Source organism: Bos grunniens, chromosome 16 (assembly GCF_055505025.1).
Source record: "Bos grunniens cultivar Pamir isolate PY7600 chromosome 16, Bosgru_T2T1.0, whole genome shotgun sequence".
Classification (NCBI taxonomy): domain Eukaryota; kingdom Metazoa; phylum Chordata; class Mammalia; order Artiodactyla; family Bovidae; genus Bos; species Bos grunniens.
The window spans coordinates 60,181,817-60,202,986 of NC_141180.1; the positions used below are offsets into that span (position 1 = coordinate 60,181,817).

Consider the following 21,170-nt stretch of genomic DNA (forward strand, 5'->3'; position numbering starts at 1 on the left):
GATGTATCGAGTGTTCCTTGCATAAGTTTTTCTGGCAGCCAATCACTAGAGTACTCACTTGCTGTTGTTGTTTAGTTGCTAAGTCACGTCCAAATCTTTTGCAACACCATGGACTGTAGCCCGCTACACTCCTCTGGCCATGGGATTTGTCAAGCAAAAATACTAGAGTGGGTAGCCATTTCCTTCTTCAGAGGATCTCTCCGACCCAGGGATCAAACCTGCATCTCCTGCATTGGCAGGTGGATTCTTTACTACTGAGCCCAAGTACTTCCTACATGTGTACTTTAACACTTAAGCTTCTCAGGTGGTGCTAGTGGTAAAGAACCCAGCTGCCAGTGCAGGAGGGACAGGTTCAATCCCTGGGTCAGGAAGATCCCCTGGAGAAGGGCACAGCAACCCACTCCAGTATTCTTGCCTGGAGAATTCCATGGACTGAGGAGCCTGGTGGGCTAAAGTCCATGTGGTCGCAAAGAGACAGACATAACTTAAGCAACTTAGCACACACACACACACACACCTGCAAAACTGAGGTATTACAGAATACAGAAACTTCAAAGGCTGTCTTTGGCTTCAAGAAAATTATAGACTTGGAAAAACAAAGCATAAATAGATGAAAAGGCAGATAACCCCAGAAGAAATTAATATTAATTATTTCTAAAGTACTGAAGCACTCTGAAAACACAAGACCCATGTTTCAGTAGATGGCAGCCTGGCCATGAATACAGCAATCTGGTTCCTAGACCCAGTTCTGCAGCAATCTTAGATTGGTCTTTCCTTACTTAGACAAGTTAGAATTAGAATAAAAAATCTCTCATCATTTCCACCTCAAAATCCATGTCATTCGAATGAGTATAGCATAGGGAAAACCACAAGTGTTGAGCTGAGACAAGACACTAGATCAGAGGGAACAGGAGGCCTTCCTGAAAGACAGCAAAGACCTAAGCATGGTTGGGATGGATATAAATAAGATTAGCATGTATTACAAGGTCTCATGCAAGAGCAGTGGTAAGGGAGGCAGAGATGAAGACCTGTGATAGGGAGCCAACTGGTTATTAAAGTATAGACACCTACATGGGAATAAGGGCTTCCCTAGTGGCTCAGTTGGCAAGGAATTTGCCTGCAGTGCAGGAGACCCAGGTTTGATCCCTGGGTAGGGAAGATCCCTTGGAGAAGGGAGTGGCTACCCACTCCGATACTCTAGCCTAGAGAATTCCATGGACAGAAGAGCCTGGCGGGCTACAGTCCAGGGATCACAAAAGGTTGGACACAGCTGTGCAACTAACTTTCACTTTCAGTTCAGTTCAGTTCATTCGCTCAGTCGTGTCTGACTCTTTGCGACCCCATGAACTGCAGCATGCCAGGCTCCCTGTCCATCACCAACTCCCGGACTTTAGTCAAACTCATGTTCATTGAGTCAGTGATGCCATCCAACCATCTCATCCTCTGTCGTCCCCTTCTTCTCCTGCCCTTAATCTTTCCCAGCATCAGGGTCTTTTCCAATGAGTCAGTGCTTTCCATCAGGTGGCCAAAGAATCAGAAATTCAGCTTCAGCATCAGTCCTTCCAATGAATATTCAGGATTGATCTCCTTGCAGTCCAAGGGACTCTCAAAAGTCTTCTCCAACACCACAGTTCAAAAGCATCAATTCTTTGGCGCTTAGCTTTCTTTATAGTCCAACTCTCACATCTGTACATGACTACTGGAAAAACCATGGCTTTGACTAGACAGACATTTGTTGGCAAAGTAATGTCTCTGCTTTTTAATATGCTGTCTAGATTGGTCTTAACTTTTTTTCCAAGGAGCAAGCGTCTTTTAACTTCATGGCTGCAGTCACCATCTGCAGTGATTTTGGAGCCCCCCAAAATAAAGTCTCTCACTGTTTCCATTGTTTCCCCATCTATTTGCCATGAAGTGATGGGACCAGATGCCATGATCTTAGTTTTTTGAATGTTGAGCTTTAAGCCAACTGTTTCACTCTCCCCTTTCACTTTCATCAAGAAGCTCTTTAGTTCTTCTTTGCTTTCTGCCATAAGGGTGGTGTCATCTGCATATCTGAGGTTATTGATATTTCTCCCCGAAATCTTGATTCTAGCTTGTGCTTCATCCTGCCTGGCATTTGGCATGATGTATTTGCATATAAGTTAAATAATCAGGGTGACAATATATAGCCTTGACGTACTCCTTTCCCGATTTGGAACCAGTCTGTTGTTCCATATCCAGTTCTAACTGTTGCTTCTTGACCTGTATACAGATTTCTCAGGAGGCAAATCAGGTGGTCTGGTATTCCCATCTCTTTAATAATTTTCAACAGTTTGTTGTGATCTACACAGTCAAAGGCTTTGGCATAGTCAATAAAGCAGAAGTAGATGCAAAAAAACCTTTCACTTTCAATATGGAAATAAACCACAATGAACCATAGTAAGTCTGTGATTCAGCAAAATGACTCTGAGAAAATGTTTTCCATGTAGGTACTGAACACGGGCTTCCCTGGTCGCTCAGTACTAAAGAATCCTCCTGCAGTGCAAAAGATGTTTTCTTTGATCCCTGGGTCAGGAAGATCCCTTGGAGAAGGAAATGGTTACTCACTCCAGTATTCTTGCCTAGAAAATCCCAAGGACAGAGGAGCCTGGCAGGCTACGGTCCTTGAGGTTGTAAAAGATTCAGACACAACTTACCCACTAAACAATAGGAACACAAGATCAATTACAAAGTTACTCTTATAGCATTGGCCTATTGCCTGGGATCCTTAACCATTCAGATTTATAAACCATCTCTCTCAGCTTCATTTGGGAATTCTTTCATTGAAAGAGTTACTTTGGCCATGATGAATTATACAATATGAAAATAAGATTTGTATCAACAGGAGAGTAAGCAGTGAGAACGGGAAAATATAGACATAAATACAGATATAGATAGATGTCTTGACATGATTTCAAGGAAATAGAAGATATGAAGCTTAAATTCTCTATTTCAGAGACCTTTTCCATAGTTCAACACTAAAAAATTGAAGAATAACTTAAAATTGGAGCACCCATAATACAGTTATTCATTCACATAAAACATTACCCGAGTTGCTAAGAGTCAAATTCACTTTCACTTTTCAGTTTCATGCATCGGAGAAGGAAATGGCAACCCACTCCAGTGTTCTTGCTGGAGAATCGCAGGGATGGGGGATACATGCATGAAATTATGCATGTATTTGTAAGTTTAATATCTGATCTTCATCCTCTTAATTTTGTTGAATTTTTGGAATTTGGAAGTAGGAAGCATCTACATGCAGAATATGTTCATAGGGATGGAGGTTCATAGCATTGTACAGGAGGTGGTATCCAAAACCATCCCAAAGAGAAAGAAATGCAAGAAGACAAGTGGTTGTCTGAGGAGGCCTTATAAATAGCCAAGAAAAGAAAAGGAGAAGGGCAAGATATACCCAAATGAATGCAGAGTTCCAGATAATAGCAAGGAGAGGTAAGAAAGCCTGCTTAAGTGAAAAATACAGAGAAATACAGGAAAACAATAGAATGGGAAAGACTAGAGATCTCTTCACGGAGAAGCCAATGGCACCCCACTCCAGTACTCTTGCCTGGAAAATCCCATGGATGGAGGAGCCTGGTAGGCTGCAGTCCATGAGGTCACTAAGAGTCGACTTCACTTTCACTTTTCAGTTTTATGCATTGGAGAAGGAAATGGCAACCCACTCCAGTGTTCTTGCCTGGAGAATCCCATGGACGGGGGAGCCTGGTGGGAGGCCGTCTATGGGGTCGAACATGACTGAAGTGACTTAGCAGCAGCAGCAGCAGCAGAGATCTCTTCAAGAAAATTGTACGTATCAAGGGAACATTTCATAAAAAGATGGGCTCAATAAAGGACAGAAATGGCAAGGACCTAACAGAAGCAGAAGAGATTAAGAAGAGTTGGCACATACAGAAGAACTATACAAAAAAGGTCTTAATGACCCAGATAGCCATGATGGTATGGTCACTCACCTAGAGCCAGACATCCTGGAGTGCGAAGTCAAGTGGGCCTTAGGAAGCATCACTATAAACAAAGCTAGTGGAGGCGATGGAATTCCAGCTGACCTGTTTCAGATCCTAGAAGACGATGCTGCTAAAGGCTGCACTCAGTATGTCAACAAATGGAAAACTCAGCAATGGCCACAGGACTGGAAACGGTCAGTTTTCTTTCCAGTCCCAAAGAAGGGTAATGCCAAAGAATGTTCAGACTACCATACAGTTGCACTCATTTCACATGCTAGAAAAGTAATGCTCAAAATCCTTCAAGATAGGCTTTAACAGTATGCGACCCAAGAACTTCCAGATGTTCAAGCTGGATTTAGAAAAGGCAGAGGAACCAGATCAAATTGCCAACATCCTTTAGATATAAAAAGCAAGGGAATTCCAGAAAAACATCTGCTTCACTGGCTATGCTAAAGCCTTTGACTGTGTGGATCACAACAAACTGGAAAATTCTTCAAGAGATGGGAATACCAGACCACCTTACCTGCCTCTTGAGAAACATGTATGCACATCAAGGAGCAACAGTTAGAACCAGACATGGAACAATGGAACAATTTCAAAATTGGGAAAGGAATCCATCAAGGCTGCATATTGTCACCCTGCTTATTTAACTTATATGCAGAGTACATCATGGGAAATGCCAAGCTGGATGAAGCACAAGCTGGAATCAAGATGGCCAGGAGAAATGTCAACAACCTCACATATGCCAATGATGCCATTCTAAAGGCAGAAAGTGAAGAGAAACTAAACAACATCTTGACGAGGGTGAAAGAGGAAAGTGAAAAAGCTGACTTAAAACTCAATATTTTGAAAAAGTAAGATCGTGGCATCTAGTCCCATCATTTCATGGCAAGTAGATGGGGGAAAAGTGGAAACAGTGACAGATTTTATTTTTTTGGTCTCCAAAATCACTGTAGACAGTGAAATTAAAACACACTTGCTCCTTGGAAAGAAAGCTATGACAGACCTAGACAGCGTATTGAAAATCAGAGACATCACTCTTCCAACAAAGGTCTGTGTAGTCAAAGCTGTGGTTTTTCAGGTAGTCATGGACAGATGTGAGAGTTGAACCATAAAAAAGGCTGAGTGCTGAAGAACTGATGCTTTTGAATTGTGGTACTGGAGAAGACTCTTGAGCATCACTTGGACTGCAAGGTGATCAGACTAGTAAATCCTAAAGGAAATCAACCCTGAATATTCATTGAAAGGACTGATGCTGAAGCTGAAGCTCCAATATTCCTGCATACTTTGGCCACCTGATGCAAAGAACAGACTCATTGGAAAAGACCTTGACCCTGGGGAAGATGGAGGGCAGGAGAAGAAGCGGGCAACAGAGGATGAGATGGTTGGATGGCATCATTGACACAGTGGACGTGAGTTTGCTCTTCGCTGGGAGATGGTGAAGAACCGGGAAGCTTGGCGTGCTGCAGTCCGTGGGGTCAAAAGAGTCGGACAAGACTTAGAGACTGAACAACCACAACAAATATTTATGTAGATAAATATTTACCACTTATTGAGTGCCTACTATGTACCAAAGCCTTTATTATTGTTTTTTATCTTTGCAACAACTTGGTGTTTCACATGTTATTATCATTCACTGTACAGCATAAAATGAAGATTCAGACGTGTGGGCTTCTTCTTAGCTATCTGTGAAGGCAGAATGATTGAAGGGCAAAGGGAGGATTCAAGCCAATGTCTGTATTACTCCTAAACCCATCTTCTTTTAGTGACAATATACTTAGGTCCCTTTGTAAGAATATATAGGTAAAGACCATCATATTCCATGTTTTTTATGTAATTATATATAGAGAGAGACTATTACATAGTTTATTTTTTATACAGACTATTATATATCTGAAGTGCCAAAAACATTTATCTAAATTTGCTGTGCAGAAATACAGAACATTCATTAGTATATCTCTAATGTATGTCTTTATACAGGAACATATAGCCACTTTTAGATTAAATACATGTCATAAGTTTTTGAATTCAAATCATGCATAAGGCGGGTGTAGGATTCTTTAATACTCCCATTCTGGTTGAATGGTCTCCTGAATTCTCTTATCTTTCAATGATTCAAACATTTGTGGCAGAAATAGTACAAGAACAATCTTAGGAATGTGACTAAAGCACTTCAGAGCCAGCAATAAGTAAGGGAGACTGTCAGGGTCAGGTCCTAACATATGTGAAGTGAGAAGGAAAATACGTAATGGTTGGGAAGAAGATAATATAATTATATCTACAGGGTGATTTTGATGTGACAACAGCATCAGAAGAAATCATTTTTTATAGAGTATGGGTATAAAGATTAAACTTTAGCCTAAAACATTCCTAAGCATCTACCAGCATATTCCAAATGTTATTTTTCAAAATTTTTGTGATTCTCCTTACAACTCAAGATTTTGATTCTATTACTACATTGTTTTACTTAAAAAAACATAATTCATAGAAAGTTAATGCATTTTTGTAATTAATCAAATAGTATTGGAGTAGGAGAATTATGTTACTCATGCATTTTTAAAAATCCATGCATAACTGTTCATCTCAAGGAGGAAGAGAATGACGTTATTTAAAAATCCTTAGTTTTAAAAAGAGTATCTTCTAATACTAATGAATCAACTCTAAGGTGAAGATTATTATCCAAATTCACATAAGAAATGCTTTTGCATAAATACACTTTGTTAATGAGGTTATGAATCCTAGATCATCTTGTCTCCAAAAATGATATTTTTCAAGTTCTGGAATATATAGTGAGTCACATAACAAAAAATCTTATCTTCCTAAGCTTCCAAGGTAGGTTAGAATGTAGAGTGATTTGAAGGAAACTATTCCTCTGAAACTGAGATGTGTTTTCACAGTTCTTTTACCTTTAGTCAACATTCAACCTAAGCTGGAAAAAGGCAGATGAGGGTAACACTTTCTGATTTGAAATCAAGAATAAGAATTAAAGGCTGATGGTCTGAATATTGTTCAGTGATCCCCTCTGGTATATATATGAAATAGGATGGGGACAAAACAGCAGGTTTAGGAAAGGTTTAGCAAAAAAATTGTCAGAAAACTATAACTAGGCACTTTAACTTTGTAATCCCAAACTATGTTTATACAATAATTTAAGATGCTAAAGATAAACAGTTACATATTTTATATTCATAATAAGTCGTATTGTTTTTGAAGATTTAAAGTCCCCTGTGAAATTAATAACCCCAAATCTGATCATTTTTACCTGCTAGTGTATTGAAAATTTCACTCACCCTGTGTAGCAGTAACACTGAAGCATGATTTGAGTCGCTTTGTAAAGCTGTAGGCCAGCCAGCAGTGTTACCAGTTGAACATTTATTAATTGTGACAGGAACACCGAGTTTATTTCCGTGCTTTAGCTTATTTACTGCTCTTTCACCTTTGGATTTCGTATTGACAAAGTAAAATGAATATTGATAAGGTTAGGTATTGATTTTTAAATGTACGGCTTGTTCTCTGCCTCATTCAAAGTCACACACCAAAAGATAGTGGAATGTTTCAGTAGCACAGGATGTAGACTTACTGTTATAAAAGAGAGAATTGTTGAAGCAAGAAGGTTTGCCGGCAGAGTGCATTTTATAGCTTGAAAAATGTCATCAGTAAGGGTAAAGAAAAGAAATGAACAAAACAGGAGGGATATTATTAACACGTGTTTAAAGGCCATCAGCAGTGTTGGTTAGGGTCTTGTGTTGGGGTAGAAGTCATAGCTTACTGAGGTTTTGATAGTTAAAAAGATTTCAGTATGTTTATTGAGATATTGTGGCTACTGTATTTTTTAAATGTTCTGTCTTCTATGCATTACTAAATTCATTGTGATCCACAGTTAGTACTTGCTATTTCTATGTTGTTTTCTATTGAAATATTACCATAGGGAAAGTATTCACCATAAGTAGTAGACTTTCTTCTCTATGTTTTAAATTATGCAGAGAAATGCCTACTGAAGTTCAATATTTGAGTATAGATATTGCTCCAGAGTAACTGTGTCTTTGTGAACATGCAAGTTCTTAGCAGGGAGTTACATTATAGCTTTTTATGGCTCTTGTTTTTTCCTCTGCATCCTACTGATACTTCAATAAGAAAATAATCTTTATAAATATGAAGATGATAAAGGCAGACTGTAAATCATAAAGAGTGAAAATTTTTCAAAGGTATTCTTTTAAGTCATACTGAACATAATCAGGATATGTCTGATGTACTCAAGCTCCTTTCCAAGGTGCTATAACTATTCAGTTGCTCAAATTTATCTTATCAATAATTATATTTTTACTTTCTTTTATCCCTGGATCTGTATGACCACTATAGATTATCTTATCTCTTCCCGGATTTTAAAACAGGCAGACTTGGTGGGGGAAGGGGGTTGTTGTTACTCGTTTTGAAACCAAACCACATCTGAACATACAGCAAAAGCCTAGGAAATACATTACCCTCTGCCTCTTGGATATATGAACCACCTTTCAGTTATGTGTCTCAGAAGCATTTTAAACAGCTCTCCATTGTCGTATGATACAAGAAACACTCAAGGAAAGAGTAAGCATACATATTAGATAGACAGTAGTTACAGACATGCACCCTGATGTTCACTGCAACACTACTTACAATAGCCAGGATATGGAAGCAACCTCAATGTCCATTAACAGAGGAATGGATAAAGAAGATATTATATATATATATATATATATATATATATATATATATATATATATATTGGAATATTACTCAGCCATGAAAAGGAATGAAATCGTGTCATTTGCAGAGATGTGGCTGGAACTAGAGACTGTCATACAGAGTGAACTAAGTCAGAAACAGAAAGATGAATACTGTGTATTAACGCATCTATGCAGAATCTAGAAAAATGGTGTAGATGAACTTATTTACAAAGCAGAAATAGAGACACAGACATAGAGAACCAATGCTTGGACATCAGGGAGAGAAGGGAGGGGGTGGGATGGATTGGAAGATAGAGATTAACATATACATACACTGCTGTGTATAAAACAGATAGCCAATAAGAAACTACCATATGGCACAGGGAACTCTACTCAGTGCTCTGTGATGAATAATGGGAGGCAAATCCCTAGAAGAGGGACTGTATGTATATGTATAGCTGATTCACTTTGCTCTACAGCAGAAACTAACACATTGTAAAGCAACTATACTCCAATAAAAAAAGAAAGAAAATAATTTCTATTCCTGACAGTATGAAAGACTAGTAAGAAAATATTCAAACTACAGAATACCTGGACATGCTGAATACAATGTAAAACCATCTCTTTAGATGCATTACTGAGGCTGCGGGAAAAAGAGAACTCATTCTAAGGAACCAATCTAGGAAATCTGGAGGAATGTTGGTTCCTTTTGGAAAGAGCCAAGCTGGGGAGCAGAATATCTGAAAAGCTCTGTCCTCAGAACAGGGAAAACTAGAAACAAAACTCACTCACAAGGACACGAAAATAAAGAATCTGGTTTCTACCTGGGCTCTAACTGGAAACTCTGAAGATATGTAACCAAGAGCCTACCCCTACATGCTGCTGCTGCTGCGTCGCTTCAGTCGTGTCCGACTCTGTGCGACCCCATAGATGGCAGCCCATTAGGCTCCCCCGTCCCTGGGATTCTCCAGGCAAGAACAAGGCAAGAACACTGGAGTGGGTTGCCATTTCCTTCTCCAATGCATGAAAGTGAAGAGTCCCTACCTGAGACTTTAGTTTAAAACGACACTATGCCAAAACTTAGCATCAAAACTGGTCTTTGAAGGAAATGCAAAACCGCTATAGAGGTACGTGCCTTCAACCCAAGCCTCAAGAATCACTACAAATGAAAACCTACTGAAGATGGTCTCACAATCCAAAGCTAACAACTAGTTGTAAAAACAGATTAAAAAATGAAAGGGAATAACTAGAAAGAGAAAAGACAGCTGTGGTAAAAAAAAAAAAAAACAGAAATTTGAGATTATTTTGTTTTGAAAAAAAATCTTAAAAATCATAACTTCACTTGATGGGTTGAATAGCACATTAGATACAGCCAAATGAACAAACTACAGCAGCAAAAAAACCAGTGAATTTGAAAAGTAATCTGAAGAGACTACCTAAAAGAAGCGTGGTCTCAGTTGCTCAGTCGTGTCTGATTCTTTTTGACCCCATGGACTATAACCTGCCAGGCTGCTCTTTGATTCTCCAGGCAGGAGTACTGGAATCGGTTGCCATGTCCTATTCCAGGGGATCTTCCCAACCCAGGGATCAAAGCCACATCTCCTGTGTCTCTTGCATTAGCAGGCAGGTTCTTTATCACTGAGCTACCTGGGAAGCCCGAAAGCACAGAGGGATAATTTGTGGAAAATGTGAAAGCGTGGTCAGGGTACTTGGAGGAGCATGAAGTTCAGTGTATGTCTAATACAACTTCCAGAAAAAATAGAAGAATGAGGTACACTATTCCAGGAGAATATTTATAGAATTCAATAATAACAGAATTTTTACAACTGAAGAAAACTTACATCTTCATGTACAAAAGTATAAGCCTTTATCAGGAAATAGTAAATACAAATGAAGTCATACCTAGACACGCCATAATAAAACTTTAGAGCATCAAACGCAAGAGAAGAACTTAAAGGCAGCCAAGGAGAAAAGATATAACTTACACAGGAATGAAATTACACTGGCAACAAACTTAAAAAGAGTGATACAATCCAGAAAATAAGAGATAATATTTTCAAAGTGCTGAGATAACTGAATCAACCTAGAGTTTTCTATCCCAGTTAAATTATTTCCCAAGAAATGAAACTGAGACATTTTCAGATAAAGACCCATCATTACTAAATTTAATAACTTTTGTAGAAAAAAAGAGTCCATAAAAAAAAAGAATAAAAATCAAGAAGGAATTGGGAGCAAAGTAATTGTTAAGTGTGCATAAAGCTAAACTTTACACTGAATGTATAAAAGTAATGGTGATGCTGGTGACAGTGACCATGGGTGGATTCATTTGGGTGTAGAAAGGCAGATGGAGTAGCATTGAAACATATACATGAACCTGTGTAAAATTAGAAAGCCAGTAGAAATCTGCTGTATGACACAGGGAGCTCAAATCTGGTGCTCTGCAACAACCAAGAGGGGTGGGATGGAGTTTAAGGTGGGAGGGAGGTTCAGGAGGGAGGGGACATACGTATACCTATGGCTGACTCATGTTGATGTATGACAGAAACCAACACAATATTATAAAGCAATTATCCCCCAATTAAAAATAAATAAATTTAAATAAGAAAGTAAGATGGAGCTAAAACTCTGAACAAGATGTAAAATGTGAGGGAATAATAAAGCCAGGTATGCATGTTGACGTTTAAAAATTAAAGAATAGAGAAATAATATATAATTTTCAAGCTAGTATAAGCAAGCAGTGGATGCCAGAAAAGAGAAAGTAAAAAGTATAGAGAAAGCAAGGTAAATATCTTTAAATAGCATCGTAAAAATAACCCAGATATATCAATGATCACAATAAATGTAAATGGAGTAAATGCATCAGTTAAATTCTGGGATTATTATAATGGATAAATGAACAAAACTCAGTACACGCTGTTCACAGTATTAAATATCAGCCAAAGAAAAAGTAGCTGGGTCAATAACAAAGTGAATTTTGAGGTATTTCAGGAGGGTTGAAACACTCTTCAAGCAGACTTGCTATGTTAATTTAGATGAAGTTTTTTCCAGAAAATTGGTGAATATATTAAAATCTCTGTCATTTGGGACAATGTGGCAGAAGAAATGACATCATAGAAACTAATGATAGAATATTTTAAGATCAGTGTTCAGTCAGTGAAAGGGTGACATTAAGATTCGGGTGTCCTAAATTCACAGTCTAACTGGGGCACTTTCTAACTGGGTGACTTTGATGCATTACCTCTTTAAGGGCTTCCCTGGTGGCTCAGCGGTAGAGAACCCACCTGCCAATGCAGGAGACACGGGTTCGATCCCTGGGTCAGGAAGATCCCCTAGAGAAGGTAATGGTGACCCATTCCAGTATTCTTGCTTGGGAAATCTCATGGATAGAGGAGCCTGGGGGGAGGGGGGCTACAATCCATGGGGTCACAAAAGAGTTGAACACGACTTAGCAACTAAACAACAGTCATTATTACCTCTTTAAACCTTAGTTTGTTCTGTAAGTGGAGCCAATAATAACATTGCAGGTTGCTGAGGAAGATCAAAAGAAATCACGGCCACAGAAGCACTGGGAATCTCTGAGAGTCACAGACATTATATTGTAAGTTATCCAACTGTGTCATTGTGAGTACTATGCTGTGTATTGTCCAAATGCAAATTGAGAGAAGTTGATAGTGCAATTGACATGTAACCCAATTAATTTTTTAAAAATAATTTGGACCATCATCTCCACTGAAGTTGTTTGCTTGCCATTAATTCTCGTAGGAAGGCGGTGTGGGTAATGGAAAGTACGTAGGTTTTTAGAATAAACTTCGCCAAGGTTCGAATCTTAGCCTACTACGTGGTGATGGTCAAGCAGTTCATCTCTCCGAGGCCCATTATATCAGTACTCCCCCCGCCTTGCACAGTTGTTATGAGGAATGGAGATTATGAATACCGCACTCCTAACTAGTAAAGCACAGACCACGTACATAGTAGGTAGACCATAAATAGTCCTGATCATATTAGCAAACAAATATCCCCGTGTGCCTTCAGAACCAATAGTTTTTAAACTTTTTTTTTAGTTTTCTGAAAACACTATTCTTTGATATATTAATACAATCATCCCATAAGAAATGTATCTGTATAAGCAAAATGTGTGTGCTCAGTCGTGCCCAACTCTTTGCGACCGCATGGACAGTAGCCAGTCGGGCTTCTCTGTCCATGGAATTTCTCAGGCAAGAATACTGGAGTAGGTTGCCATTTCCTCCTCCAGGAGATCTTCTGGACCCAGGGGTCGAACACACCTAGCTCCTGCGTTGGCAGGTGGATTCTTTACCACTAGGGCCACCTGGGAAGCCCCTATAACCAAAATATCTGTCAATAAAAACTTTCCCTTCTCCAAACATGTCAATATCAACCGTGTCTTTCATTCCCTACTATGCGAAGTTTTTTTCACTTAGTTAAAAAAAAAAAACAAGAAACTAATTTTACATTTCATTGTTTAAAAAGTAAGAGCCTTGTATTTTTAAGCAGTTGGCTATTTGAACCGATTTTATTTTGCAGAATTCACATGAAAAGCTTCTGCATTATTGCCGATAAAGTGTAAAATGATCTCAGTGAGGCTTTTCTATATTAAAAAATGAAATAATTAAAACATTTGACAAAAAGTAGTAACCCTCACCACTTTCTCACAGCCCAATCTGTGCTCAATGCTGTTTCTTAACAGCAATCAAAAACCCATGTCCCTAAATTAGTTACTGAGACCAGAGGACAGTATGAGAACTGACAATTCTAATAATGTCACAAATAATAATAATAACCATGCTCTTCAGCTGACTAGTAAAGTAATGGGGAAAGAGGGTGGGAAGAAAGAACGAGCACAGGCCACTGAAAGCCTTCTGAATACGGGGTCAGGACTGAAGCGATGCACTGTGTTATGTGGGAAGCAGCGTGTGTCACCTCCCCTTCCATTGGCTGTTTATCCAACATCAATACAACACTTTAGGAGCCAAATTACTAAACAAGCTGCCAATTAGGCTTGCAGTCAGCTGGATAGATTAGCAGCTAAGAGAGGCCGATACAAGATTTTCATCTCTTGAGCCAATTACGCAAGTGAATTACTATCCACAATACTCTTTGGAAGATTTGAGGGGAAAGGACCGACTCAGCTGTAATAGATATAAGAGATCCAGAATAAAGGGGGCTGGAGCGGGAGCTTGCAGAAGGGTTAGCAGGCTATGTATTGCTAAAATTGCCCGAGCAGGAGGAGAGCCTCCCAGGAAAGGACTTAAAGGATTTAGCACCACCAGGAGCAAAAGAAAAGGAAATTATGGTTGTCGGATGCTGTGCTGAGACGGAGTTGTTCCACTCCCATGTCTTAATCTCATAAAAGAAGGATGAGAGACCAACAGTAGATCTCACACCAGAGTCATTTTCCATGAAAAATGAAGTATCTGTTTTTTCTTTTTTAGAGTTATATAGAATAGCCATTGTTTTTTGTTTGTTTCAGAAATCTTTTGCTGTGGGGAAAGATTTAGCATTTAAGAAATCAAGTGGTCTTTTTTTTTTAACATGATAATAATGCTTAATTTTAATTAAGAGAAATAAACCAGCATTAAAAAGATAGAATGAATTATTTTCTTCCTGTATAAAAACTAAGCATGAACTTACGGTTACCAAAAGAGGAAAGGAATGGGGGAGGGATAAAATAGGAGTTTGGGATGAGCAGATTTTGATTTTCAGTCAAGCTGCTATATATAAAATAGATAACAAAGCCCTACTGTATAGCACAGGAACTATATTCAGTATCTTGTGATAAACCGTAATTGAAAAGAATGTAAAAAAGAATGCAAATATACTATATATGTATGTATAACTGAATCACTTTGCTATACGCCAGAAACTAACACAACATTGTAAATCAACTATACATCAATTTAAAATATAAATAAAAAAGCAGGGTGGAGTCGAGTGGCCACTACTGAGCCACCACACTTGAAATGCCAACATTTTAAAACTACAGTCATGAATCAGTTACTTGCTGTTCATTTCAGAACTCAAAACTAACCTGCAGTTTTTGCAGAGATGGTTTAAATTGACTTTGTATTTTCTCTTAAATATTTAAGTTTAAACTTGAACCTTTGCAATCTCTTGTATCAAAAATATAACAGATGTGTAGCCTGAAGCTTCTTTAGACCTCTGATCTGACTTTAGCTTATCAATGGATTAAATTAATTTTTGGTGATCACAGAAAAATTAGGGATATAAGACAAAATGCTAGTACGCCATGTAACCCAACACGCCTGAGAAGTAGCTATTCAGAAAAAAATTCGATGCCTTGTTGTTGTCATTATCATAATTTTAAAGTAAAAACTTAAAAGAAAAACCTTAATTGTCTTTTTGTTATTAAACAAGTTTTAACAAAAGGCTTCTCTTTGTTTTGTTTCTTTGGTAATTAAGAAGCCCATTTTTATATTTTATATGTTTATGTATTTTTTTGTATAATTAGATAAATATATAAAATCTCTGTGTATTTTTATTTTGCGTTTGTCAAGCAGTAAATATGAGTCCAGAGTTTTCCTTTGGTGCCAATCTTTGGCCATTCAAGCTGCTGGCAATTGAAGGGTTTTTGTCTGTTACATGTTAAGATACTTGCTTCAGTGAGCTAAAAACCAATCTGACAAGTCCAAAACCGACTCATTATTGTGGTAATCCAGTTCTCACTCCCTGTAATGAAGTTAGCAATGACAGCAATGTATTCTGTTCTCAGTCTGAAGATGCTCTGAAGATTAAGAATATCAAAATGTTCAGTAAAGGTCTTGCAAAAATCCACTGATTACTCTATAGTTCATTATAAAACTCACCAGTTTTAGTTATAAATTATCAGTTTCAGTTATATAGCTCATCTCTATCACTTTGCAATTCCCTTCTGTAAGTTAGAATCCTAAAGAACAACCCACTCACTATTCTCCAGAAAACCAGATACAAATTACCAGATTAAATATACTGTTAGTTCAACTCTGACATGTCTTTTGTTACCAGAGACTTCCCAAGTGGCTCAGTGGTAAAGAATCCACCTGCCAATACTGGAGACTCAGAAGACACCGGCTCAATCCCTGGGTTGGGAAGATCCCCTGTAGGAGGAAATGGCAACCTCTGTAAAGAATCTGCCTGCAATGCAGGAGACCTGGGTTCCATCCTTAGGTTGGGAAGATCCCCTGGGGAAGGGAAAGGATACCCACTCCAGTATTCTGGCCTGGAGAATTCCATGAACTGTATAGTCCATGGGGTCACAAAAAGTCAGACACAACTGAGCAACTTTCACTTTCCAGTATTCTTTCCTGGAAAATCCCATGGACAGCGGAACCTGGCAGGCTACAGTCCATCAGGTCACAAAGAGTTGCATGTGACTTAGCAACTGAGCAGCACATATACAGAGAATGGAATGAAATACGTAGGTAGAGTTTTAAAGAACAATAATAAATTGGTCACTACTGTAGCCACTAACCGTATCAAGAAACAGAACACTATACACTGCGGTCCCATAGGTAATATTTTTGTTATTGTTATTGGTGCTTAAAAGGATCCTTATATACAGTCTTAGAGAAAGAGGAGGACGAAGAATCCCAATTTGGGGGGTAGAGGTGGGGTAGAAGGTGCTGTTAGAAACCCAAATCAGGAAAAAGATGGACGATGATGGGAAAGGGATGGAAGGGGATGAGGGCACAGGAGAGACAGCTGACTCTCAAGCCTTTGACAGCAGTGAGTGATGTCAGCACCTGCACATTTCAACTCTCAGACTATCTCGGAAAACACAGCCCTCATTTCAAAACAAACATGCTGGACCCAGGACGGAGCTCGGATGCCACAGGCATCCTGCAGACCTTCAGAAAGTGGGCCATCTTCATCCCTGGAACCCTAGGGATGGAATTATGGGCAAACACTATAGCCCAGAATTCTATAACAGACTTTCGAGGAAGCCCCAATATAGGAGATGGTACTGAATATGTTCTCCCTAAAACCAAGATGGTTTTAAGCTGCTGTTTAATCCCTAAGTCGTGTCCAACACTATTGCGACCCCGCAGACTGTAGCCCTCCAGGCACCTCTGTCCATGGAATTTTCCAGGCAAGAAAACGGGCAGGTTGCCATTTCCTTCTGCAGGGGATCTTCCCGACCCAGGGATCAAACCCGCGTCTTCTGCATTGGCAGGCGGGTTCTTTACCACTGAGCCACCAGGGAGTCCATACTTCCACCCCTTTTCTTCCTACACAGTCTGTAACATCAGCTCGCTTGATGATCACTCCCTTATTTATCAAGGAAGAATAACCACAAGAAATGGTCTGGTAATTTGAGTTTTGATTGCTTTGTATTATGCCTGTTTTACAGATCAGAAAACAGAAACCCAAAGAGGTTAAATAACTTAAAGAGCTGAAACTAACCATGGTCTTTTTTCCATTGAGCCTTCTACTACAGCAAGCTCTTTATCCAAAGATGAATAAAGAACCCTCTGCAGTACTTTGTTGAAAGGAAAACTTCGAAGAATGTGGTTTTCTTAGCCTAAGAAGGCCTTCATCTGTGTTCATACTAACATGGGATTTTGTTTTGTTTTTGTCATTTTCTAATTCCAGGATTTGTAGGAGAAAACGCCCAGCCAATCCTAGAAAACAACATTGGGAACCGAATGCTCCAGAATATGGGCTGGACCCCTGGGACAGGCCTCGGACGAGATGGCAAGGGGATCGCTGAGCCGATTCCAGCCCTGCAGAGGCCAAAAGGATTAGGACTTGGGTTTCCTCTACCAAAAAGCACCCCTGCAACCACTGCCTCCAATTCAGGAAAATCCGCCTAAAGAGGAAAAGCAGAGGCGCTGTTTAACAAGTTTTATTCGCTCGCTATAGCCCATTGTTCTAAAATGACAGCATAGCTTCTGTGGTTGAAGCTGAAACCTAACATCAAAGCCTCAGACTTGTCCCTCTAGCTTCCTAGATGCTACAGTTCTGCCAGAGTGATAGAAATGGGATTTCATCACAGTCCATGGTGCTAAAGTAAAAACCTTCACCTTTTAAAATTTTTCAGTGACTCGCATTCTAGGTGTAAAGAACAGCTCGTTTCTCTTATTTATTTTGATCTTGTGTTGTCAGTAATTTCTCATGTTTTAGCTTGATTCATTCCTGTGTGCGCTTGATGCCCCAGTGACCGAGCACGCCTACGTGTTTCTAAAATAGGATTGGCCGGAAAGGGTTGTATTTCACCTCATCCCTGTCTGTCCTAACAGAAAACACCTGTCATCACATCAGTGAAGTCCTAAGCACATCTTTTTTTTTGAAAGGCTGGCCAATTTCGTATTCCTTGAATTTGACTTTTTTGTTAGGATTCCTCAACAGGGTGACACCCATTCATCTTCTATCCTTGGATACTGTAGCCTGAAGTTCACAGCTGACAAACAGCAATTAATGTTGCCCTCTGACATGTCGACAAAAATAAACCTCATCATTGTGATCACCACAGTGCCCTCAACATGACTTTACTGCAGATCTTATCAATTTTACCTCATTTAGAACATAAAATAATTACGGAAAGAAAAATGTATTTTTTAAATTCACCATGACTGAGTTGTAAACTCTATTAATAATCTAGACTTCCTTCTACCTCTTTGTTCCCAAAGGTTGATATTTTTTTTAAGATCAACTCAACTGTAGTAAACTGATTTTAACCATCGGAGTAAGTTAGAATATCGACTCCATTTATTTGAAGATTTTAATGGCTCTCCCAAGAATTCAGATGTCTGGGCAAAGATCCAGCGCATTTACAAGGAGTACAACAACAAAAAAAAATGAACGGTACTGTTTGCCCTTTCTAACACCTAAGCAGTTACTTTAAAACGAAGCAAAACAAGTCATTTGTATTATGTGCCTAGTATTGTTACATCTGAATCCTCTGCTTCATAATGTCCAAGATTCTGAATTGCTCTTAGTTTAGATGTTGTTCATTAGTAAGAACTAATAATGATATTCTCTTTTGTAATGACCTTTATTGGTTGAGTGAAGGCCAAGATAACACATGTGAATCAACCCTCTAATGTTTTTTAAGCTTTGTTTTTTTAGGGCGGTTTTAGATTCACAGCAGAATCAAGGGAAAGGTACAGCGATTTCTGAAGTATCCCCTCCCCGCACACATGCATAGCTTCCCCATTATGTACATCCTCCCCCCAGAGTGCTATATTTGTTACAGCTGTCGAGCTGTACCATTGACACATCAAAATCACCCAAACTCCACAGTTTATATTACAGTCCACTCTTGGTGTGGAACATTCTATGGGCTTGGACTAATGTATAATGACATGTCTGCACCATTGTAGGATCACACAGAGTAATTTTACTGTGATAAAATTCCTCTTGGCTCCTGTCTAACAGGCTTTTGGGAATTTGACAGTCGCCAAGAGTCTTTCACAGTGGGGAGAGGAGGTTTGTGCGTGTAATAGACCTGTCCCACGTGGTCAAAAGAAAATACTGCTCGTTGGGGAGAGGAAGTTCAGCGTGCTATTTGAAAGGCTTACTGGTTTGCCAACTTACAGGTTCCTTTTAAGAATTATCTTCTTAAAACAGGGTTATCGTGGTAAGAGGACAAGTTGATTAGGGAACCATAGGCTACCAGGTGAGTTGCTTTTCTTATGCCCTTCTTAGCCTACCAGGTGAGCATTCTTATTGAATAAAGTAACTTGTTTGATGCTTTCCTAAATGTCTGTTACTTGAAAATTCGCCATTTTTTAAAAAAAAATATTTTTTATTGAATACTCATTCTACCTACATAAGGTGCAAAAAGCTGGGGGAGATTGTCTATATTTCGGTTTGAAACTTCTTTATGGTAGCGTATAGCACTCTAAGGCCTGTTCATAAGTTTGTTTTAATCCCACTGCCTGAAGATCTTTTAAAATCCTAGAATTTTGAAAAGCCAAATTTGGAGCCACAGGTAAAACACTATGAGGTTTTTGTGAGACTGACTGATCCCAAATTCCCATGGACTTGACCATTCTTTTTCATTTCACCATGGTCTATCTCTCACAGTGAGGAAGAACAGACCTTACATGAGCTGGCACTCGGGACTCCTTAGCTATATGTTGCAGCTTTATAAATATTTTTTCTTGTTCTCCTGGACAGGCATCAATCTGCTGAAGAAACTTTCTAAGATATCACTGAACTCAGGTGTTCTCCAACTCCACCTCCCAAAATAATTCATCTTTATATTTTCCCTTAATAGAAGAAAGGTCTCAATATTGACATCTTGAGCCCTGTCTGTGACTCACAGAAGATTTCAAACATGTCTTATTCTATAGGAGTGTTTACGGAATACATGAATCAATACTCAAAGCAGAGAAGTGGTGACTTCCCAAGCGTTCCCCCTGCTCTCACACAGACTTCCCTTCACCTTTCAGTGATATTTAAGAATGATCATTGCACACCTGAAGTTCTGCTCGGACCTGCACTTAATCAGAGAACACAATTGAAAAGTGGAATTTTTAATGTACATCAAATATCTTTAAGATAGGAAATTCACTAATTTACGTTTATTGTAAAGTTAATTTTTACCAGTTCCTATGCCTATTCATCCAAAAGAATTCATGTTTTAGAATGTATCAATCATATCTCCATAAAAAGTAAGATTTTTCTCTTGTCCTTCATAAAGCCAACACTTCTATAGAATCTAAGCCTCGTATCAGATTAATTGCTTGTACTAAAACTTTTAGAGAATGCATAAGTCTCGTCCATACTATCTAAATTATCTATTCCCCAGCAAGTAGCCGAGAGACTGAGTGTGGCTACATTAGCAATTCAACATTTTGGCTTTATATTCTTGTTATACTTGATATTAACCAGATTGTGTATTGGTGTCATTTACTTCCTCCCTTCCTTCTTTCTCCCCAAATACAATTTTTAAGGCAATGTTACCCCCCTCAAATTTGTTTGCTTTTATTTTTTAATTATATGGTCTCCTTTAAAAGAAAATCCACTGTTAACTAACATTTACCAGTTAATTGGTATCAGCATTTGAAAACAGACTTTATAACTCATACTGTTGCTATCAAAGAGAAGTTAAGACAGTAGGGTTAAAGATATGCCTAATGTATACATATAGGTATGTTTACACGGCATGACTGTGCAATTTACAGACATGATTGCAAAATAATTGCATTTTATTAATATTTTAGCATTGTGAATTGATATTCTTGCAGTTAATTGAACTGACAATTGCTTCTCTTCAATATGTTTTCATTTTGAGCAGATATTTCATGAAAGAGAAAAATCACTGCTGACATGCTTTTTAAAACCATTTCCTCCTATACTCTGTTTTTCTTTTTTAAAAAAATGGTATTGTAAAATGAAGTTGTTTAGCAAAGAATATTTTGGATTTTTTTTTCTTTTAGTAGAAAGATATAATAGTACAACAAAGAATGAAAGAATAAACATTATGTTTAAGAATGTTATTTATAAGCAGTCATTGTCTTTGTGCTTT

The 21,170-nt window shown here is 38.5% G+C and overlaps 1 protein-coding gene across 16 annotated transcripts in view; it reads left to right on the plus strand.

Moving 5' to 3' along the window:
• GPATCH2 (G-patch domain containing 2) overlaps positions 1-18,164 on the plus strand; it is a 195,005-nt gene extending 176,841 nt beyond the window's left edge. For 10 of the 16 annotated variants that reach the window (XR_015143616.1, XR_015143620.1, XR_015143617.1 and 7 more), the window contains one exon: positions 17,288-18,164. Coding sequence is in view for 5 of the 16 variants with exons in the window: in XM_086345287.1 (XP_086201413.1) it covers positions 17,288-17,508 (221 nt within the window). In the remaining 11 variants the exon portion in view is untranslated. Of the gene's footprint in view, positions 1-12,204; positions 12,279-17,287 lie in introns of all 16 variants that reach the window. The other 6 variants (XR_015143619.1, XR_015143614.1, XR_015143621.1 and 3 more) reach the window with 1 other exon arrangement.
• Positions 18,165-21,170: the final 3,006 nt, after the last annotated feature.